Below are 24,079 nucleotides of genomic sequence, written 5' to 3'. Positions count from 1 at the left end.
GAAGAGAAGAATTGTTTGAAAGTCTAGCATCAAGGTTGCTGAGACTGTTTTTTTTCCCATATCCTTATCATTGTTATGGAGTGTTTAATTTGTGTTGCTGTGTTTTACGTTCCTAGCACTGACCTGTGGATACATATTGACACATTACCCCCTTTTTTTAATAGGAAAAGGAAGAAATACTGAAACACTTACCACAGAAGGTAAGAGCAATTTTAAAGCTAATACAAAAAAATTTGTACTAGAGGTAAAATTGAAACATATGCATACTATAATTTATAGTGGGGATGTAATTGGATTAAATCACTAGACTGTAGTGGGTGGTAAGTACACCATATGTGTGTTTCATCCTCTTCCTAGTATTTTTAATGTTGTGCCTTGGTTTCTTTTAACCCTTTGAGGTCCACATATTTTCTTAAATGATACCCTTCTACGTTCCCATTTATATATAAGTGAAACTGCCCTGCTGCATGTTTTTAGGGTGTTACTGCCCCTACTTATTCTTGACCTCAGCACCAGATGGGGATGAGCGGTCATTATGCACTTTGAAACTGTTCGAATGGATAGAGATTTTCTGAGTGTTTGACAGAATGTTAGGACCAATTTTCTTGAACTTTATTTAACCTCATTTGCTGGTGTTTACACCCCACCCCCCACCCCCGCCATAAAAGGGGCCCCATGAAATTTTGCTGACATTGAATTATTAATGAAGAAGCCTGAATATTGAACTGTGTGACTAGTAATCTCTTTTACTAGTATTCTCAAAATATTTGTGCACTTTTGCTTCATATTTTGGTTATAATACAGATAAGTCTTAAAATGAGCACTGTATACCACTATTTACCAACATTTTGTTAAAAGTATTTAGTTCTAAAATCATGGCGCATCTTACGCGCCATTAGTTAACAGTAATAATATGATTGTTGGACAGAGTGTAACAAAGGACCTGAAGGGGTTAATTTTTTGGTTACCATCATAGTATGTTTTTAGTTTTTGTGTGCTTGAACAAGGAATACTAGTTTAAGGAATTCTGACAGTGTGTTGTCATTGCTGGTTCTTAATAGGACTTGAGACTCTGTATATATGCAGAAACTGACGTAGTCTTAGTACGCTTAAAATAATGTGCATTGTGTTCGGTTTTTATCAGCATGTAACATACATAACCATGAAACTGTGAACAGTAACATATTTAAACTTGTAAACTTTTGTTCAAACCTCCATTTGTTGCTAATATTAATGGACTTTGGTAAAAATTGTTACTCAGGTATGTATAAATACATGAGTTTCAGTTGTTTACTTTCTGCAGTGAATGCATGAAAGTTAATTTATTGCTATGTATAACACTCTTGCTGTCAGAGTTTTTTCGTAATGAGTGAGTGAGAGGACTAACCCTGTGATGTGGATAGCCTAGGCTTTCTTAAGTTCTTCTATGAATGAATGTTTTTGGCAATAGTATTATGTTCATTTTTTTATTTGTTTAGGGCCTTATCCATCATGTGTTTTTTAAGCTGTAACAATTAACTGTGTTTTGAAGGATGGATTTTCCTTTGTTAGGAGTCTGTTGGATCTGATAGGCCACATTATTTCTGATCACATATCAGAAGATCCATCCTTTGAAATGTGATTTTTTTGAGGTTTTACAATTTTAAGGATTCTTAAGAAATAGATGATGGATAAATCAAACACATTTAAAGAAGTAATAATATTTTATTGTTTTGTAGTGTGTTGCTGTTATGTATTTATAAGTAGCGTTATCATGTGAGTGTACAGATTTGGTATTCATTTTCAACTTGAAAGGTGATGGATGATTGGTCTTGATAGTTCTAGTTCTGAACTGTGAACATTAATACTTCAGTTTATTATTATTATTAGTTTTTAAACCAACAGCCTGTATTCACATTTGCCACTTATCTTTATATACAGATTTCAGTCTTAATAGGCCATCAGAAGTGTCTCATTTACGAGTGTTGGGATTGTTTCATTTCTTTCTACTCTAGGGCTGCAACTACCCTCCAATATTGTTGAGAACCAAACAGTATAAACGTGATGATGGCCTGGTAAGGCTGAAATGCATTAATAGGCATTTCAAAATAAAAATAAATTGTTTATTGCAAAACAAATGAATAGTATTTACTAAAGTTATTGAAGCAAGAAGAATTTTGTTTCTGTTCTTAATATTATTTTATACATGAGTGCACATTCAAAATCAGCCATTCCTGTTAACTACTTGCTATTTTACTATATTTTCAAGGTTATTTTTTGTTTTAGTGCTTTTCTTGACATACCTGTTTCAGAAAACCGAGGAGAGTTCCTGGAAAAACTCCAGCGAGCTAGGGCACAAGTGAAGCCCAACACTCCTAGTCAGCCAATCCTTTCTCATCCTGGACCATCTCGATTAGTTGTGGGAAATTGGGCACTGGCAAGTCGCAAGGAAGGAGAGCTACACATTCATAATTCTGATGGGCAACAGGTACAGAATAATTTGTATCATCTTATCCTTCATCAGTTCCCTGTTCTGTTTTTTTTTCTTTGTTCCCTGCATTTCTCTCTTTGTAAATTGTTTTTTCTTTCTTATTGACTGAAAGCAAAAGCATTCCTGGTACATGCAGTTTCTTTACCTCTGTAGCAAGCTACAATTTTGCGTGAGGATCTTCCAGGATTCATCTTCGAATCTAATCGTGGTACCAAACACTCCTTCACCGCTGAGACTTCATTGGGACCTGAGTTTGCAGCAGGATGGACTGGTAAACGTGGTAAACGACTCCGTTCTAAGATAGAAGCAATGAAGCAAAAGGTGAGGGTTGCATCATTTTTATATTACATGGTCATTCATGCCCATCCCATTGTCCAGCAGAGATTGATACCAGTGTTTCTGTTTCAGGTGAAAATTCAGGCAAAAGAAATTTACGAGAAGTATTTTAAAGCTGCGCAAGCTCAACCACGAGGAGTTGTAGCCAAACTTGGAAACATTGTAGCACAGATTGAACGGGCATGCCAGAAGCAGGTAACAGAATAGTTAGAAGCATGACTGTTGCCGTAACAGTTGTCCAATCAAAATTAACATGTAGCCTGTTGTAGCAGAGATGTTATATCTACGAGGCTCGTCCACAAAGTAAGTTTCCCTGGGGCCGTTTACAGAAACAAAACACAATTTCATGGAAATATTTATTGCAACAGATACAGCAAGTGTCCAGCTATTTTTCAACATATTCGCCACCGGAATTGAGACATTTGTCATACCGTGGGACCAACTTTTGAATACCTGTGTCGTAGAAGTCTGCCGCCTGTGATTGGAACCACTGTGTGACAACCATCTCCGCCTCTCTGTCATTCTCAAAACGCTGACGCTGACCGGACAGGAATTTCTTGAGGTGTAGGAAAAGATGGAAATCACTGGGAGCGAGGTCTGGGCTGTAGGGTAAATGATTAAACACCTCCCAGCTGAACTCCTGCAGGAGACTTGCTGTCCGTCGAGCCGTGTGCGGCCTAGCGTTATCACTGACCGCACTTCACAGTCGGCGGGAGCTGGAATAAGAACCTCCATCTTCAACAGCTGCAACGATGCTACTGTGAGAACGCGGGAAGTACCGTTAGTGCATGCGCCATGCTACGTCATTGCTCTATCACGTACGCACAGTCGCTTCGCCCAATGTAAGGTTTGCTAGCTGTGGGACGAGTGGGAAACTTGCTTTGTGGACGCGCCTCGTAGAAGTTGTTAAGTACAGCTTACCATAATTATGATTTAAACACTTGAATAATAATTTATTTTATCACACAGTGAGCTGGTAATATAGGAACAAATATAAATGAGGAAAATTTTGTGGGATGAGTCAGTTAAGTTCAGATATTAGTAGGAGTATTGACTGTATTGTGTAAAAATTTAGATTAGATGTTCTGTTACAACTGTAAAGATGTAACACAAAATACCTATGCACCTTCTACTTGGCATATATGCAAGTATAAAATTTACTTGATTATGTAGTTAAGTAGCAAATAACACTTGTGGTGGGTACTTAAAAACGTGAAGAACTTTTATATGATGTTTTGTAGGAATTTCTTAACAGATACAGCAACATACAAATTGAAAATACACTGAAAGGCAGTAATCAGGATAAATTATAAAATTAGTGGATCAAGTAATAAAGATAGAAGTTTTTTAAATCATTTGACTGCTCCACAGTTCTATGTCTGTACGACTGAGGTCATTCACATCAGAGGTGATGTGATTGGAGTTTGAGACTTACCACTCAATTTATTGTGGTACTGAGATTATGAGTCCTATGTTCCCCTTCTATTCATTCATGTTTTGGTACTTAAGAATAGGGACTTGACCTTTACCTGTGAGCACTCTGTAGCAGAGAGTTTTTACAGCACATGAACAACCGAGAGAGTTTTATGGTGTGGCGTGAGATCCTGCAGGGAGCTCTGGAAGAGCTGACTCAGCTGCTTCAGGAGGAGGGTGTTGTTTCTGCATATGAACTGCATAGTAGTGGACTGGTGCAAGCATTACTGTCGCTTCTGTCGACCAGCTGCTGGGATGAGGGCTTGCACAGCAACAAAAGCAGCAAGCTGCAGAAACAAAGGGTTCGCGTTTTCAAGAGCTGCTTCAAGGTGAGGACCCACTACAGACTTTCTGTGTTCTACAAACTGAAGCTTTTAACATGGCTCTTTCCAAAACCTATTGGACAATATCCTGAATCATTTCTGCCTACCTTATTTATACCCTTACAACCTGCTTCCCTAAGATCCATCCTAGTATTATCCTCCCTGTTCATCAGTTTTCTATGTAGCTATATTCTGAAGTGTTTAAATCTTGCCTGTTGTTTTGTATGGGTGCAAAACATGGTCTCTCACTCAGAGGGAGGAACACAGATTGCAGGTGTTTGAGAATCAGGTGTTGAGGAGGATATTTGGGCCTAAGAGGGAAGACGATGGGGCATGGAGAAAACTGCACAATGACGAGCTTAAAAATCTGTACTGCTCCCCCAGTATTGTGAGGGTGATTAAGTCGAGAAGAGTGAGATGGGCGGGACATGTAGCGCGCATGGATGGGACAAGAGGTGTGCACCAGGTACTGGTTGGGAAACCTGAAGGGAAGAGACCGCTGGGGAGACCTAGACGTAGATGGGAGGATAATGTCAGGCGGGATCTATGGGAGATAGGAGTTGAAGGAAACTGGATTTTGTTGGCCCAGGACAGGGTCCGGTGGAGGGCTTTGGTTAATTCGGTGATGAACCTTCGGGTTCGGTAAGCCATCTAGTTAGTTAGTTAGTTAGTTTAGTTTGAATACTAGTCTGAGCTACATGTCTGCATTTTTGCCTCCTAGATATCACTATCCTATTAGTATTCTTCTTCTACTATGGCTCTCCGGTCCGTATTCGGTCCATGGCCTCCTCAATTCTCCTCTTCCATTCGGTCCTCTGTTAGGTCTGTCTGTCCGAGGCTTTGATTGAGGTTTCGAAAAACATCTTCCTTTTTATGGTGCAAGGTTGTTAGCCTTGCGACCAACCCCCAACCTGGAGGACCAGGGTACCTGTCTTAGTCTGACCTCTCCCCCTCGACCAATCTGGCTAGGGAGGCCTTACCAGTAGCTATGCTACCGCCAGCATAGCTCATGGGATCACTGAATCCTATTAGTATTACGTGACTTTATAAACATCAAGCTCGTTGTTAACCCCATAACTGTCCATTTCTTAGATGTTAGGTTCAAATATTTTTCAGAGTGCTTTGCGATTTATTCACTTCTTAAGTTTGTCTTGAGCGTTTTTATTCTCAGATTTTGAAATTAAAGAACTTTTTCGATGACTGTGGTGTTTTTCAGATTTTATATGTGCTCATGCATTTTTTTCCCAAATTTATTTCTACATCATTATTTTCTAGAGGAGTATCATAATTTGTACAATTCATCTAATATTATTATGGTGATAAGTAAAGCACACGTGGCAGAAAGAAAACAAATGCAAGTTCTCATTTTAAAACCTTGACAAAAGGAATGCTTTGCGAGACCTAGGCTTACAGAGGATAACAACTTTATTTGGATTGTAGAGAAATAGGTTGTTATGTGAAATGGCTTTAACTGGCTCAGGATAGACTCCAGTGCTGAGCTTCTATGTTCATGACCATGGAACTTCAGCAAGGAATGTTTTGACCAGTTGAATAACTGCGAAGTATCCGTTGAAGACACTGGTATACGCAGATAGTTTGTTATTGGAAAATCATGTGCCAGTGAGTATAGAATGTTGTGATTAATGTTTAACCTTGTATTTTTGCAGGAGAAGGATGGTGATAATGGAAATATGAACTCTGCAGCCATTCTGGTACACAAGCTGGTCTCTGTTCTGGAGTCCATTGAGAAACTTCCAGTATATCTCTACGATACACCAGGCTCTGGATATGGCCTGCAGGTAATGAGGCTCAGAAGAAAAGTAGTGTGTGTAAATACAAGTCATTCTGGGAGGAATTCTTCATGTAAACTGATAATTAGGGTATCAGCCCAACACTATTTCATGATTTACTTTCCTGGATCCTGGAGATAGAACTGTTATGTTTATAAAATATTTTTTGACATCCATTGATATTTCCACATAAGTGGGTCATCTTATAGTAAAATAATAAAAGCCTTCTCCATTGTTTTACTTTCTCCCATTAGTGCTGTATTCACACTCTTCCTGCTGTCATTCAAAAATCTTTCTGAATTTGGTCGTTGTAAAAGGTTAATATTCTGACATATTTTTAAATAAAGGGCTTTGCTTGAGTTATCCACCAAGTGAAGCCAGAAGAATCCAGTAGGTGGTATAACTGGCATTGGGATTTTCAGTGCAAGAGTCCCCATTCTTATTTTTCTCAAGGCTGCATTAGCACCTTTCACTTCAGGCACGTTTGACTCTTGACTACTGTGCGTTGTAATGGGAGAATGGCTTGTTTAATAAAATATGTAATAGCAGAGTTCAGTTTTTCTCCAACTTACAGCAACTGATTTCATAAAACTGTTATTTTGACATTTACTTGTGATCTAGTATTTTGTATATAAAATTGTGACTGAAATATCAATTGCAGCTTATATACTCCTTTACAGGCTACCTTTTCACATACTGATTTATTTACTTGCGGCTTATACATATTATTGGTTCTATTATATATACAGTGAAACCTCTATCCATCGTTCCCGGAACTATCGTTTTCCCGGATGCATCGTCCGTTTTGTTCGGTCCCGAATACATCCCATATAAAATAATGTTACATTTTCCCGCTTCTATCGTTCCTCGAACTATCGTTTTATCGCATCGTTCGTTCAAAAATCTTAGTCCCGTCCCACAATTTTCCCGCAATGATCGTTTCTGAGAATTTAAAATGCTGGGTTTTGAGATAAATTAATACCGAAAGACGCATAATGTTTTTGGAATACACAGTAGCGGTAACCTGTTACGTCGCCCAACCAGCACAGATTCTTTTGGAATGAGGGTCAGCGGTGCAGGGGTGATAGTTGGAGTGAATGGCGGTGCTCATTGTCAGAAATTTTACGAGTTTAATTAGGGTGCACTCATATTTCGTTCCAGCGATGCCAGATGGCATGTGCAGTGTGAATTTCTTCACAAATGCTTTTATTACAAGTACAAAGGAAAGGCTGGCGGCACTTTCCATTCTTCTGGTTCATCTCGTGTCTTCTACAGCTACGTTTCGTTGAGTTCGGCAGTAATAGTATTTTCATTCTTCCTGTTATTGTCCGCAAAGGGGGTTGGAGTGGTGAGGAAGAGGAAGACGACGAATGCGAGCCCGAAGCTTTGCCGAGTTTTGCCGAAGCACACGCTGCATTGGCGAAAGTGAAGTCGTTCTTTTATGCGCTTAATATTAGTGAACGTGACGAAGAAAACATTTTGAACGTGGAAAGTGCTCTGTTTGGTCTAAAACGTAAAGTTTCGACAAACCAGTTGTCCACTAAAGACTTTTTTGGTAAAAAGAAGTAACTTTGAAAGAGAAACATTGTTTTTTTTTAAGTTTTTAATGCTTTCCCGCATCTATCGTTTTCCCGCATTCATCGTTTTTATTTCCCACCCCCGCCGAAAACGATGCATCGAGGTTTCACTGTATTTGGATATAATGTAATGCTCCAGACTTGCATTTAGAAAGTGCCTATTTCAAGTCTCAGCTAGTTTACTGGCTATCCTGATTCCAAAATTTGTGTGGTTCTCTGTCTCTGTAGGTGAATGGTGGCATAGTTAGTACCTTCTGCCTCCTACCAAATCATTACATATTTACCATTGTCCATTGACACACATAAATTTAAAGTACACAACATTTTGGGAGCTCCCTCTACTACTGTTCTTTGGTGATTGGTTGTCATTATAGTGGCAGATATTTCTTCTTTTCTTGTCTTTGTATTTTCGCTGTTGGTTTAGTGGTTGGAATCAAACTAGTAATTATCATACAAATATTAAGTTTCACTCTCACCATTTTCACTTATAAGGAATTGATAATGATATCAGAAGACATATTACAACTGGATTGTGTACATCATGCTGAATTTTATTGTAGGCTAGTTAGAAGCCAACATCACATTTCTATTCTTTGTTACAGATCCTGACTCGACGGTTAAGGTTCAGGCTGGAGAAGGCTCCAGGCGATAGCTCATTAATTGATCGCACAGGTCGCAGCCTTAAGATGGAACCTCTCAGCACTGTTGTGCAGTTGGAACGCTATTTACTCAAGATGGTAGCAAAACAGTGGTATGACTATGAGCGCTCAACATTTGCCTTTGTACGCAAATTAAAGGAAGGACAAAAATTGACCTTCAGGCATCAACATGACTTTGATGAAAATGGAATAATTTATTGGATAGGGACCAATGGAAAGTAAGTGCACCAGTGTCTGTATACTATTTTACAGGTTGTATTGATGCATTTTTAGTGTCTTAGTAGTAAACATAAGTATTAAAACTAATTTTACCTGTTGTTTTATGTGGCTGTGAAACTGTAACTTTGAGGAAAGACTAAAGGTGGCGACTGACTTGTAACATTTACTCGTAATGTAACATTCGCGGCGAGCATGTTACATTACACCACAACTGGTGAGGCGTATCGAATGCTCGTTTTGAACGCTCGGCTCGACTGTGCTCGTGTGTGCTCCATTCATTTCATTTAATATGTCGGACGTGGAGGTTGTGTTATCTTTGTTTCATTTAATACGCTACTCTTATCTAAAGAACTCGTGAATGCTCGTTACGACGCCGCTCGACTGACTGACTGACTTGTAATGTAACACTCAAAGGGATTCGCGAAAAAACCGACAACACGATGGAGCGCCCGCGAGCGTGAGCGGCTCCGTTCGCTGTCTTCACTTGTGTAATGCTCGATTTGTAACACGTTACATTACATGCAAATGTTACAAGTCAATCGCCACCTTAATATTAGGTGAAAAGTGCAAACTCCAAAAGGTGTAATTAAATTAGCGGGTACAAGTAAATATAAAATTGGATCAGAGTTTATCATGCAATTTGCATTAGAATATTATGAATGCTTTCCCATGTTATGACATTCAGAATTTTATTGTAATGAAATTTTTCAGGACTTCGCCTGAATGGGTAAATCCAGGACAGTATGGACTGGTGATGGTGACATCATCTGATGGTCGAAACTTGCCGTATGGACGCCTGGAGGACATCTTAAGCCGTGATTCTTCAGCACTCAATTGTCACACCAACGATGACAAACGAGCATGGTTTGCCATTGATCTTGGTCTGTGGGTGCTGCCCAGTTCATATACACTGAGGCATGCCAGGGGATATGGACGGTCGGCTCTCCGCAACTGGCTGTTTCAAGTAAATGTCCTGTTGCCCCTTCCTGGAGTAATCATTGTACTGGGGCACCTGCTTATGACTTTTGATTTACATTAACACATTCACACCTGGAAGCCTGTACCAAATGGCATGGTGGTTAAACTATGGATTTTGGCCAATTGAATAAAAATTTACTTGGATATTATCCATCGTCTAGTAATAAAACGTAAAACGACGTTTCGGAGATGGGGCTCTATCTCCGTCTCCGAAACGTCGTTTTACGTTTTATTACTAGACGATGGATAATATCCAAGTAAATTTTTATTCAATTGACTCTTCACCATCGTCAAGAAGTTTTAGATCTGATATGGATTTTGGTCTTCCAGATTGTGATGCTTTGCAGTTTTTTTTTTTTTTTTTTAGATAGTTCCCAGCATCTTGGTGGAATGATGATAACCACATACAAGAAAGACTATATAGTGTCGGAATCCAGAAGACCACATATAGTATATTATGTTTTAAGATTCTGAACTGAATGTTAGCAAGCATTTCCATAATTTAATCTGTTGTTAATTTCTTTGTTACCGTACTTTTGATGTATTGCCAGCATTCCCAAAAATGTTAAGTTTGCAACATTTTTGGGTGATTTATTAGATATTTTTAAAAACATTCAGCCAGTGGAGCAAACTTTGTTTATAATTGAATTGCTTGTCTTACAGTTTGTATAATAGTAATTCAGAGTGCTTTGTTGTGGAACAGTCCTTTGTGTGGCCTGTCTGATGTTACAAGTAGAAAATGCTATTGCTCTTTAGGCAAGAGCATTCATTGCATAGTGGTAGGTGGCAGGTGTCTCTGGTTCATTATAGACTGCTAAGTAGTATGGATAGCCACGGTGGTCTAGCGGTTAGAACGCTGGCCTTGTAACCCTGGGGTCTCGGGTTCGATTCCCGGCGGTGCCCGAATTTATAACTTGTGTTGGGCAAGGCCGTGGTCTAGGCAACACGGAGTTTTCCTCCGTGGCATCCCAACAATTACTCCATTCACACACAGAAGAAGGCAATGGCAAACCACTTCTGGATCATCTGCCAAGAACGTATATGAACAGGTCCCAGTCCGAGAAAAGGATGGAAGGATCCTGTTCATATGGACCTGTCGTCAGACAGAACACTAAATAAAAAAAAAAAAAAAAAAAGTAGTATGGAAAGTCATTTTGTAGCACACGTCTCTAATTTTATTGTCAGTCTGAGGTGATAGATTTGCTCATACATGAACACACATAAGTACAAGTAACTGGTCTGTACAATTTATTGCAGAGATACAAACAATACCTCTTGAAACCACTGTAACTTTTTTATATTGTTTTGTTTACACCCTAACTTTATATTTCTTCTAGAATTCATACTTTAAACATATGAAAAACAATTTGTAATTCTTTGCTTTTAAGCACTTTTCGGTGTGAAGCTTTCAAAACCATAACTAGCCATTCTCTAGCAATAGCAAGATACAACGGAAAAACTAAAATGTTAATATATTATGGAGCATTCTAGACTTCTTGAATTAGAAGTTATTGCAGCAAAGGGATAATTTGCATAGTGACAGAGCAATGATAATCAAAAATGAGAATTTACTCTAATTAAGTAATTTTTAAACTATGCTAAAATATAGTATCAGTTGTTTTCAGTGCCACCTTGTAGAAAAGAGAAAACAAATGGACTTTCATTTTTATGGGTGGCAGCATTGGAATAAGAAATGTATGAAATTTGTACTATATTCATGTAGGTTTCAAAGGATGGCTTGAACTGGACCACATTGTACACACATATGGATGATGGTTCTTTAAATGAACCAGGAAGCACATCGTCTTGGCCATTGGAACCTCCAACAGAGGAAGTGCAGGGTTGGCGTCATATTCGCTTGCAGCAGACAGGAAAGAATGCTTCTGGACAAACACATTACCTCAGTCTGTCTGGCTTTGAGATCTATGGCACAGTGACTGGTGTATGTGAAGATCTAGGTGAGGCTTTGTATTGCATGCACTATTGCAGTTTCTTACGAGCCACACAATCTTCAGTCTGGTTCTGGATAAAGGCGTACATATGCACAAAACCAGGATACTTGCATTGGCAGAATATAAATGTGAGATGTGTTGAATTTTGTACCCATTTTATATCTTAATTGCGTCATGTTTGTGTTATATCAATACATATATTTATTTTTCCAGTCTATACACAAAACTTGTTTTAAAATAATGTTGTTAAAATTATTTATAACATTTACAATATAAATTGCATTATGTTATATTTTATGGCGCTTTTCTGTGTCGTATAATATGACAATCTATCACAGCGCTTTTGATTTCGACGACATGTTTTGACGTTTACCACATCATCATCAGGCTTATCAATTCATTTTTTTTAAAAAAAAAAACTGCAGTTTATTGTCTGTGGATATCAGACGTCCGACACATCACAATACAACCTGATAATGAACATCAAAATGCATACTCCAAAACAAAGATGAAGACTGAAAATTAAAAATCAATAAACGCAATGCACAAATGTACAATAGTTTTTAAAAATATATGAATTGATAAGCCTGATGATGATGTGGTAAACATCGAAACATGTCGTCGAAATCAAAAGCGCTGTGATAAATGTAATATTATACGACCAGAAAAGCGCAATAACATAATGCAATTTATATTGTAAATGTTATAAATAATTTTAACAACATTATTTTAAAACAAGTTTTGTGTATAGGCTGGAAAAATAAATATATGTATTTGTACCCATTGTTTCTCTTTCATTTTGCACCAGGTTCAGTATGGTCATGAACTTCTATAATTCCATAAAATATTATATAACCTTACAATAAGTAGACATCTACATTTTCATGTAAATGAACAACATTCCTTCACCTAGTATGCATACGTCTGTATGGATGAACAAGTGCATATGTTGCATGTATATTTACATTATCTTAGCTTTAGAACATCTGTTATGTCATATTTATCTAGAGACATAAATATGAAATTGTATTCTGCTTGAATATTTTGGTTTTGAAATAGACATTATTAGTCAGCAAATATCCATTTGTAGGAGGATTCAATTCTCCTTCAATATTCTGGTAATTTTTGCAGACTCGGAGAAAGAAGATTAATTACGATGCAGAAGATGGCAAGTTCCTGATTATCCACCTATGTATTCTTTGTCTCATAAAGTATAGTTTTTTGGCAGTGGTAAAAGTTTTTTTTTGTATACCAGCATTTGTTCCCTTTAATTTACTCTACAGAATTTTTCCTTGTAACGCATTCACATCAAGAAACCGGTTCCCCACATTTTTGGCTCTCACTCTGTCCACTTGGAACATAGGAGACTCATTTGAGAGGTTGCCTAGTCGCACTGTGTCATTCTAATAAAATTAAATTAAATTAAATCCGTGGCGTAACAGCTCCAGAGAGCCAAAGCCGACTAGCTTGACTGCTGGCCTCACGTTCACATGCCTAAGCAGAGGTGAACGATCATCCAACCAGATATAGGGTGACGTGTGGTCAGCACGACGAACCCCCAGTCATTGCTAGTTTTCCTGACCGGATTACGCTACCCATTGTAGCTCCCCAATTTCCTCACGATGCTGGGTTGGCACCGGTCCCATACACTGGTCGAAAATCTCATGAGAAAATTTCTTCTCCCCCGAGACTCGAACCAGCGCGCATTCCGTATCGCCGGTCCGAAGCATGATGCCTCAGACTGCTCGGCTACGGCGCGGGACCGTGTCATTCTAATATAGTTACCTAATTGAGAAATGAACTTTCTTTAACATTGTATAACATGTAACAGTATTCCACAAATAAGTGCAGTGTTGAACCATTTCCAAAGTGCATGTAGTTAATTTAATTTTTATAAATTTCATTACTGATAGGTAAATATGAAGCTGACATGTTGGCGTGACAAAAAGAACACTTGTCTCAATAAATTGAACATGAGGCAGTGATTAATTAGTCTCTTTAAAAGATATAAAACTGTGTTCATGCCATTGAGCAATATGGCAACCAGGTTTCTGATGTCTACATATTTTATCTCATCACCACTGTACATACATCACAGTCTAAATTCGTTTTTTTTTTAAAATATATCCAAATCACTGCCTGTAATTCATAAATGTTTCTGTCATACTCTAGAAAATTGCAGCTGCAGCACATTGGTAACTTACCTACCCTGATGTGAATATGTTAAATTTATTACATTGTGATTTTAGTGTGTTTTCTCTCTTCTAAGCAAGCGTAGTGTTCTCCTTGAATTACAGAAATGAAAGTCAGTGTTCCTACAGCTTTTGCTGTCTTTTCCTTTTTGTATGGTTTATGTTTAAAACAAAGAGGAAGTTCAGTTAGTAATTCATGTTGAAAACCGTTTAAAACGAGAGAATATAAAATGTAAAAACCCAAATGATATGCTGGAAGATGTGTGATACGAGGTGCGATTGGAAGAATCGCAGATGGTGCTTGACAGGCTGACAAAGAAAGATTTCCAGGGATGCTTCCAGGCTTGGCAGCGGCGCTGGGATCGTTGTGTTCACTCCCAGGGGAGCTACTTCGAGGGTGATGGATGAATTTAATACCTGAGATAAGTGTACGGGTTTTTATACGCGCAGTCTGGAAACTTTCCGATCGCACCTCGTATGGTTTCGAGACTGGTTCATGTACATTCAAGGTGTGCAAGTATTAGTTCAAAGTAATTTTACAGCAAACAGTGGTACTATTTAACAGGTTGTTATTCTTTGTAGTCTGTTTCATTTGTGTAGTTCAATTGTATAATTATATCAGCTTCATTTCCTGTCAGAAGGGAAATGATTTCTGAAACATGACGTAAAGATTTTGATGTATGAGGAGGATAGGTCGGATGAAGTGGCTGTCTGGAAGGAGAGGAAGTTACACATAAGGAACATATTTGTGGTAAAATAAAAATGGTGCTTAAAAAAAGACCACTGTAAATGTATACACTTGGCAACACACTGGGTCTAATACTGAACTATCTTGTGTATAGAAATACTGATTTTTATTTATTTTTGTGGTGTTTGGCAGCTGTGAATTCTGTGCAACAAGTGTGTGCAGTATTATGTTCTCCACCTGCAGGAAAAGCTGCAAAGGAGGCAGAGGCAAACCTACGACGGCAGAGACGACTTCTGCGCACGCAAGTGCTGAAACATTTGTTGGTTGGTGCTCGTGTTGTGCGTGGCCTGGATTGGAAATGGCGGGACCAGGATGGAAACCCTCCAGGCGAGGGTACTGTTACTGGGGAACTTCATAATGGTAAGTGAGCTTAATGTGGAAGAAATTGTGTGGAAAATGTATCGTCACATTTAATACTAAATACTTCTCTCAAGAGAAAATATTTTCCATATCAAACATAATAGTGTTACTTCAGTGTCTAATTTATGTAAAGATTCGAAGCCCTCTGGTAGATAAGAGTAAATTTTGCTAAGTGACGATGTTGATGTACACTCAAATTTCTGTAATGTCTCTGTTCTTATTAACACTTTGTGTGGCACCTGCACATCATCTGCTTTGCATTTTCAAAGGGAATTTACTTTGAAGATTTCCGTCTTCTGGGTTGTTGCGCTGTGTAGTATGGTCGATGTTAACCAACGTTTCAGAGGTCATACTGCCTCCAGCATCAGGGCGATGAGTATGAAGATTTCTGCCTTCTGGGTTGTTGCGCTGTGTAGTCTGGTCGATATTAACCAACGTTTCAGAGGTCATACTGCCTCCATCATCAGGGTGATGAGTATGAAGATTTCTGCCTTCTGGGTTGTTGCGCTCTATAGTCTGGTCGATATTAACCAACGTTTCAGAGGTCATACTGCCTGCAACAACCCAGAAGACGGAAATCTTCATACTCACCGCTGTGAGAACATCAAGTCTTACGGAATTTACTTTCTTTTCTTTTTAAGTAAAACAAAGCATGTACAAGTTAAACTAACTTTGTCAGTAGGTCCAGCAAAATTTGATGTCTTCATGTCATTTACTGAATAATATCCACTGTTAGGAACCTCCTTGTGACTAAATAAGAATTCAGTGTGTTACATTTTAATGAAGGTTTTAAAATCTTTTGTGTAATTTTTGTCTTCAGACTGCAGTTCTGATATGTTTCTTCACCACTGTTCTATTTTCCTTCTCTCTAAGGCTGGATTGATGTAACGTGGGATCATGGAGGTTCCAATTCATACCGAATGGGAGCTGAAGGGAAATACGATCTTAAATTGGCAGCAGGTTATGATACTTCCAGCACTTCAGAGCCAGTAGCACCAGGAATTTCTGTTTTAACAGGGAAGTCAGCTGCGGGTTCAGCTGGTAAGATCTGATATTCTTCCTGAGCTTTTTTTATTTACTAGAGCAGGGCGCTCCTTTCGGAGCTCCTAGGGAGGGTTGGTCAAGTTTGTAAAACGCCAACAACCTTGTGTAAGAAACTAAACTAACCGCCCCGAATTGAGGGTTAAAACAATTGACCAACCCCCCTTCTGGGGGGTTGGTTGCTTTTTGAAATCTTAAGTAACACGCTAAACTAACTCCCCTTCGGGGGGTTAGTTTAGTGACACATTCAAGTGTTTTAACCCCTGAGTAAGAAACTAAACTAACCCCCCGAATGGGGGGGTTTAAACACTTGACCAACCCCCCCTTTGGGGGGTTTGGTTGCGTTTTAAAATCTTGAGTAAGACACTAAAATAACTCCCTTCAGAAGGGTTAGTTTAGTGTATCATTCAAGTGTTTTAACCCTTGAGTAAGAAACTAAACAACCCCCCGAATGGTGGTTAAAATACTTAAAACGCAACCAACCCCCCCAGAGGGGGGGTTGGTTGCGTTTTAAATTCTTGAGTAACAAACTAAAATAACCCACCCGAATGGGGGGTTAAAACACTTGACAACCCCCCCCCCCCTCGGAGGGGTTAGTTGCGTTTTAAAATCTTTAGTAAGACACTAAACTAACCTCACCTTCGGGGGGGAGTTTAGTGTCTCATTCAAGTGTTTTAGCCCTTGAGTAAGAAACTAAACTAACCCACCCGAATAGGGAGTTAATACACTTGACAACCCCCCTTCGGGGGGGGGTTAGTTGCGTTTTAAAATCTTTAGTAAGACACTAAACTAACCTCCCCTTCGGGGGGGTAGTTTAGTGTCTCATTCAAGTATTTTAGCCCTTTAGTAAGAAACTAAACTAACCCACCGGAATGGGGGGTTAAAACACTTGACAACCCCCCTTGGGGGGGTTAGTTGCGTTTTAAAATCTTTAGTAAGACACTAAACTAACCTCCCCTTCGGGGGGTAGTTTAGTGTCTCATTCAAGTGTTTTAGCCCTTGAGTAAGAAACTAAACTAACCCACCCGAATGGGGGGTTAAAACACTTGACAACCCCCCTTCGGGGGGGTTAGTTGCGTTTTGAAATCTTAAGTAACACGCTAAACTAATTCCCCTTCGGGGGGTTAGTTAGTGACTCATTCAAGTGTTTTAACCCCTGAGTAAGAAACTAAACAACCCCCCCGAATGGTGGTTAAAATACTTGACGAACCCCCCCTCCAGGGGATTGGTTGCGTTTTAAATTCTAGGGTAAGACACTAAACCAACCCCCCTTCAGAAGGGTTAGTTTATGTCTCATTCAAGTGTTTTAACCCCTGAGTAAGAAACTAAACTAACCCCCCGAATGGGGGGTTTAAACACTTTAAATTCTTGAGTAAGACACTAAACTAACCCCCTTCGGAAGGGTTAGTTTAGTGTCTTACTCAAGAATTTAAAGTGTTTAAACCCCCCATTCGGGGGGTTAGTTTAGTTTCTTACTCAGGGGTTAAAACACTAAACTAACCCCCTTCGGAAGGGTTAGTTTAGTGTCTCATTCAAGTGTTTTAACCCTTGAGTAAGAAACTAAACAACCACCCGAATGATGGTTAAAATACTTGACGAACCCCCCACTCCGGGGGGGTTGGTTGCGTTTTAAATTCTTTGGTAAGACACTAAACTAACCCCCCTTCGGAAGGGTTAGTTTATGTCTCATCCAAGTGTTTTAACCCTTGAGTAAGAAACTAAAGTAACTCTCACCCCCCAATGGGCGGGTTAAAACACTTGACTAACTCCCCCTTCTGGGGGTTGGGTGCGTTTTAAAATCTAGAGTAAGACACTAAACTATCCCCTTTCGGGGTGTTAATTTAGTGTCTTATTCGGAGCACTTTCTCTAATCTGATTTTTTACTTCTTTATGTCGCTGATCAGAGGCCAACTGTTCTTGGTCAGTCAGCTTTCTACGTCCAACCCCACCCTTGCAAATTTTCGTCTGATTTCTTTCCCTTCTGTTTTTGTTGAATACGTTTTTCTACTTTTATCAATGTAAGTCTTACTTCGCTTTCCTTCATTTGTTAAATAGTTCTGATGTTTTAATTCTTTATCTCGCTGTTCAGAGGCCAACTGTTCTTGGTCAGCCAACTTTTTACGTCCAACCCCACCCTTTCAAATCTTCGTCTGATTTTTTGTTCTTGTGTTCTTGTTAAATACATATTCCTGCGTTTATCAATATAATTCTTCCTTCGCTTTACTTTATATGTTAAATAGGTCTGATGTTGTAGTTCTTTACGTCGCTGTTCAGAGGCCAACAGTTCTTGTTCAGTCAACTACTTACGTCCAGCCCCACACCTGCAAATCTTCGTCTTAAAATCGATCAAAAGTCAGTTTTCATGATACTTTCGTAATCGTAATATATCGAATGAGTATCAGTTTACCTTGTAGGAGTTGTTAGAGTTCATACTTCAAATACTTGACAACTTCTTCTTTCACTTTTCTGATGTTTTAGGCCGACTGTCAGTCAATATTCAGGAATGTGATGTGCTGCTTCTGGAGCAGTGATAATGCGACTGGCTTGATAATTTTTGATTTCTTTGTTGTGAAGCGTTATTTGTTTACTCTGCATTGTTGTGTTGTACTCGGCATTGTTGTGTTCCACAACAATGCCGAGTAAATAAATATCTGTTGACATTGTTGATGACGTAATTTATTGACGACAACGAGGAATCACAAATTTTTATTTTTTATTTATTTGATAAAACTAATTCATCATTGTTCATGAATGCTTGTAATCTGTCTCGAGAATGACCGAAGACTTTGTATATGTTATGTATGTGTTGTAATTTGGAAAACAATTTTCAACAATTTTCTTTGTCCTATAATTCATATATTTTCATATGCATGACATGCAAGTATACAAATATAGAATTAAATTTAAACCGATTAAAGATGGGGAGAGAGAATGTCTTTGTATGTGCGGTGAAGTTAGGAATAATTACAGCAGTGATTTTATTGCGAATGCATATCATTATTAAAATATTTTAGTTAGTGCCAAATGTACATAGTGTTACACTGAATATCGAAAATATATCTGTGTTACACTTCTTTCCAGAGTCCTTCGTTTTGAGGCCCGCATATTGGACCCAGTGCCAATAAGAGATAGGTTACATTTTAGTGTTATTGTTAACATGTAGTTGTGGTGTAAGTAGTATAAATGTAAGTAACCTGATATTGACTCCTTATGTTCCATCTACTTTAATGTTCAGTAACTCTGTATTTTGCCTACAGAATGCATTCATGGGCTTGTTATGATTCTTAGACACTGATTATTTCACTCAACAGTATGTACCTGTTTATCTTAGTAATGAAAATGTGTTGTGTTTCCTTTGAGATAAGAGCTGAATTTTTAATTATTATTTAGATGAATTTCAGCTTTAAATGGTAAATTGTTCCCAGAACATTCTTTTACACTCCAGTTCTGAAATCATCGTTCAAGTATGAAGTGGCCGTCTTCCAGCAAGACATAGTATCAGCTGGTTCTCAGTGTGTTAAATAACCCGCCTATTTCAGTTGCTATATTTAATGTAACTCTTGTCACACTTCAATTGAAATTGTGTTTCAGGCAGAGGCAGTAAAAATTTGGTAGATGCAGTGAAAAGTGGAAGCACCAGTGTTCTTACAAGTCGCAAGTCAAGCTCAACTCCGAGCCTGCCTGATGCAACTGAGAACCACACAAAAGCCTCAGTTGCTAGCACCGAGCAGGCAGCATCAGCAGACAACCTTGCTGCCAAGGTAGCTGTAAATTCTATGTTGTTCAGTTAAATTCTATATGACATTGTGTTAAAATATTAATCAAGCACCGTTCCACGAAGTCGAGTGGAATGAGGTAGACCTGTAGTCCCATGCTTTGTACGAGATCAGAGTTTTGTGTCTTTAACAAAATAGAGTGTGCAGCAGGCATTGTGGAATACAGTGAAACCTCTATCCATCGTTCCCGGAACTATCGTTTTCCCGGATGCATCGTCCGTTTTGTTCGGTCCCGAATACATCCCATATAAAATAATGTTACATTTTCCCGCTTCTATCGTTCCTCGAACTATCGTTTTATCGCATCGATCGTTCAAAAATCTTAGTCCCGGCCCACAATTTTCCCGCAATGATTGTTTCTGAGAATTTAAAATGCTGGGTTTAGAGATAAATTAATACCGAAAGACGCGCAATGTTTTTGGAATACACAGTAGCGGTAACCTGTTACGTCGCCCAACCAGCACAGATTCTTTTGGAATGAGGGGTCAGCGGTGCAGGGGTGATAGTTGGAGTGAATGGCGGTGCTCATTGTCAGAAATTTTACGAGTTTAATTAGGGTGCACTCATATTTCGTTCCAGCGATGCCAGATGGCATGTGCAGTGTGAATTTCTTCACAAATGTTTTTATTATAAGTACAAAGGAAAGGCAAGCGAAACTTTTCCATTCTTCTGGTTCATCTCGTGTCTTCTACAGCTACGTTTCGTTGAGTTCGGCAGTAATAGTATTTCCATTCTTCCTGTTATTGTCCGCAAAGGGGGTTGGAGTGGTGAGGAAGACGAAGACGACGAATGCGAGCCCGAAGCTTTGCCGAGTTTTGCCGAAGCACACGCTGCATTGGCGAAAGTGAAGTCGTTCTTTTATGCGCTTAATATTAGTGAACGTGACGAAGAAAACATTTTGAACGTGGAAAGTGCTCTGTTTGGTCTAAAACGTAAAGTTTCGACAAACCAGTTGTCCACTAAAGACTTTTTTGGTAAAAAGAAGTAACTTTGAAAGAGAAACATTGTTTTTTTTAAAAAAAATTTAATGCTTTCCCGCATTCATCGTTTTTATTTCCCACCCCCGCCGAAAACGATGCATCGAGGTTTCACTGTACTGTACTAAATGGAGGTCCTGATGACGGAGGCAGTATGACCTCTGAAACGTTGGTTAACATCGACCAGACTACACAGCGCAATAACCCAGAAGACGGATATCTTCATATCTTACCTGCCTTAATATTTCCCTGAACTTTATGTACTGGTGTGCCCAATCTGTAGAAACATAATTCAGGTTATTTCAAGTACAAGTAATGACATATCTTGTTGCATCTGCTGTAGAGAAAATGTCACCGTTTATGCTAGTTTCATGTGTTTTTTTACCTGTGGTATTGAGGTGTTAGATATGGTGAGATGAATGCGTCACAAGTGTAATTGAATTAACCGACTTCATAAATTATTCTATCTCTCCTTGTTCCTTAGCCATGTCAGCAGTGTGTTTAAGGTATGTTTTCTTTGTATGCTGTAGCAAGCTGCTGAAGCGATTGCTGAGAGTTTAATATCAGTTGCACGAGCTGAAGCAATAGTTGCAGTGACAGGGGAGAGCCAGTCATCATCTACACCAGCTGGAGAGCTCTCGGTTGTAGTGCATGCGTTAAGAGATCCTCACACTGACTTGTCTTCAATCTCATCTTCAGCCGCCAGTGATCTTGCTACCATTGTAGAGACTTTGACACTTGGTGAATCCACAAAGATCAACACTGGTATGTAGCAAAGGAGGCAAATGTATTGTTTGTATGACTGAATGGTTTTAGGCATTAGGAGGGAAGAAATTAAATATTCTGCATTAAGTGGGTAATTTTTCATAATAACATCATGTGTTCTTGGGTTTTGAATTGAGGTTGCATCCAGATATAGAGGATAATTGTGAATATATTGAATGAACAGTTACAGACAGCCAACAGGGATTATGGGATGGACAGGTGGCTAACAACTCTTTACTGTGAATTAACTAGCATATTATGAAATGTTACACAAGGCCTTGCACATGGACAGATTTTTTGAAACAACCCAAGTAACAAAAAAATGGACATGAGATTTTGAATCAGTGCTAAGAGAATTAAAGATGGTCTAGCGGTTAGAACGCTGGCCTTGTAATCCTGGGGTCTCGGGTTCGATCCCGGCGGTGCCCGAATTTATAACTTGTGTTGGGCAAGGCCGTGGTCTAGGCAACACGGAGTTTTCCTCCGGGGGCTTCCCCGGTTTCTCCGTGCCATCCCAACAATTACTCCATTCACACACACACAGAAGAAGGCAATGGCAAACCACTTCTGGATCATCTGCCAAGAACGTATAAGAACAGGTCCCAGTTCGAGAAAAGGATGGAAGGATCCTGTTCATATGGACCTGTCGTCAGACAGAACACTAATAATAATAATAATAAAATTAGATTCTGTTGGAGTACTGGAAGTCAGATGGGATAAGTGGTGCACTAAATCAGCAATGAATTGGCATTGTCTAGGGCAAATGGAATATTTTATCAACTTAAGAACAGGCTTTCCTGTAGGAGCTCTGTGATAATGTACTCTTCACCAAATATTATGATGATTAAAATAGGAGGATGATATGGGAAGGGATTGTATCATACGTGAGAGAGATTAGAAATTCATACAGAATTTTGATTGGAAATTCTGAAGGGAAGAAACCACTTAGAAGACTAGATAACATTAAAATGGATCTTAGGAAAACAGAGTTGGATGGTGTTGGTATGTGGCTGAGGATAGGGATTAATGGTGAGTTGTTGTGAACATGGTAATGAATGTTCCATTATAGGTATCGAATGTCTTGAATAGCTGTGTGACATCAGTAGTAACAATATACATATTTGTTCAATTAGTTTCACCAAGCAACCAACTGAGGCGACAGATGAGTTGCAGTGAGGAAACAAACTTGTCATATAGTGGAAACAAGATTTCAACCTCCGGCAATACTCCAAATGTGGAAGCTGCAACCGCAAAGACAAACCTGTTAGTTTCATCCTCGTCCAGTTCCACCTCCGTGAACAAGACATATGGGTCGTCTCGTGCCAGTAAAGTTCAGCTGTCATCCGCAGCAGACCCTCACTCTGTATTGGCTGCAGAAGCTGTAGAGGTGCTAGACAAGATGAGAGAAGGTGCAGACTTACTGCGCAACAACACAAACAGTTTCCTGTCTGGAGAATTGCTTCCTTCTTCTCTGTTAGTTGGGTCTGGCCAGCAGCCATCTTCTGCAACATCCATAGGTAATGTTAGAATGGCTGTTTCCTTTTCTCTTTATGTCTCCTCTTTATATTTTCCTTTTGTGTGAATATGCGTGTCATCTGTGTGTAAGTCTACCAGATGGTCTTTGTCCTTGGTTTTTCCAACCAGAATTTTTCATATTTTACTTTGCATGCTTACATGTCCCATCCATGTCTTCTTTCTTGATCAAGTCCTGACATGAGATCATTCCCCGTTTAGTTACGACCATTAGTTGTGCATCCTTATTTGGCTTTGTTTCACTTTGATTCTGAATGTGAGAATTGTGTGCGGATTTTGTATGACACAAATGTCATCTTCACTGATTTGTTATGTGTTCTCTGTCTGAAGACAACCGTTTGCTCTTGAATATGGGGCAAAGTGTTTTAATTTATATCAAAATGTGCAACATGTAGTAACATTTTGTACTGTACTTGTGTACTAGAATGATAAGTGAACGTCCTTTATTATAGGACTAATGGCTGCCACTCTAGCTCCATCAGTTCGTATTAGCGTGTCTGGAGGGCAAGAGAGTCCAGACACTGGCATGAATGAGGAGAAGGGGCTGCGCATCAAGAACAGACATCCATCCGCTGCAGTGACTGAGAGTATGACTTAATCTGAATGTTATATAGTTAACTGTAATTTGCTTGCTGTGATGACTAATCTTAGGACACCTTTAGAGTGTATCATGATAAGTATTTTGTTGCTTCTGAGCAAGCTGTTCTGACTTGTATTGTGTTCAGGAATCATCATCTGCTGATTCCACCTAAGCAGTGACAAAGCCTACTTCATATTTGTCTGTCCTCCTATAAGCTCTCTTGAATATCTATCCATTCTTTCTCATATTCATTTTGCATATATTCTCTTACCAGGTATTTTGAGTTTGTGACCTCCCTAATGTTAATTTTATCAAAATTGTCTTTTATGC

General features: G+C 39.0%; 1 protein-coding gene and 1 non-coding gene across 19 annotated transcripts in view; both read left to right on the top strand.

Annotated features, from left to right (window-relative positions):
• Ufd4 (ubiquitin fusion-degradation 4-like) overlaps positions 1-24,079 on the top strand; it is an 86,434-nt gene that overhangs the window by 44,458 nt on the left and 17,897 nt on the right. For 8 of the 18 annotated variants that reach the window (XM_022073814.2, XM_022073820.2, XM_022073813.2 and 5 more), the window contains 15 exons: positions 165-200; positions 2,292-2,467; positions 2,624-2,791; positions 2,879-3,001; positions 4,369-4,608; positions 6,270-6,401; positions 8,572-8,846; positions 9,559-9,811; positions 11,549-11,783; positions 14,850-15,077; positions 15,951-16,118; positions 19,710-19,879; positions 21,402-21,636; positions 22,770-23,153; positions 23,622-23,756. In XM_022073814.2, coding sequence (XP_021929506.1) covers positions 165-200; positions 2,292-2,467; positions 2,624-2,791; positions 2,879-3,001; positions 4,369-4,608; positions 6,270-6,401; positions 8,572-8,846; positions 9,559-9,811; positions 11,549-11,783; positions 14,850-15,077; positions 15,951-16,118; positions 19,710-19,879; positions 21,402-21,636; positions 22,770-23,153; positions 23,622-23,756 — 2,958 coding nt within the window. The remainder of the gene's footprint in view (positions 1-164; positions 201-2,291; positions 2,468-2,623; positions 2,792-2,878; positions 3,002-4,368; positions 4,609-6,269; positions 6,402-8,571; positions 8,847-9,558; positions 9,812-11,548; positions 11,784-14,849; positions 15,078-15,950; positions 16,119-19,709; positions 19,880-21,401; positions 21,637-22,769; positions 23,154-23,621; positions 23,757-24,079) is intronic. The other 10 variants (XM_087358229.1, XM_087358236.1, XM_087358227.1 and 7 more) reach the window with 3 other exon arrangements.
• LOC147874865 (small nucleolar RNA SNORD58) lies at positions 23,799-23,869 on the top strand. Its single transcript, XR_015533620.1, has one exon. It is a non-coding gene; the product is annotated as a small nucleolar RNA SNORD58 (small nucleolar RNA).

Source organism: Zootermopsis nevadensis, unplaced genomic scaffold (genome assembly GCF_977971745.1).
Source record: "Zootermopsis nevadensis isolate Lab colony 2312 unplaced genomic scaffold, Znev_1.0 Znev_ptg000003l, whole genome shotgun sequence".
Taxonomy (NCBI): domain Eukaryota; kingdom Metazoa; phylum Arthropoda; class Insecta; order Blattodea; family Termopsidae; genus Zootermopsis; species Zootermopsis nevadensis.
Note: the sequence above shows the minus strand (reverse complement) of the source record. Positions and strands in the feature narration are given on the sequence as shown.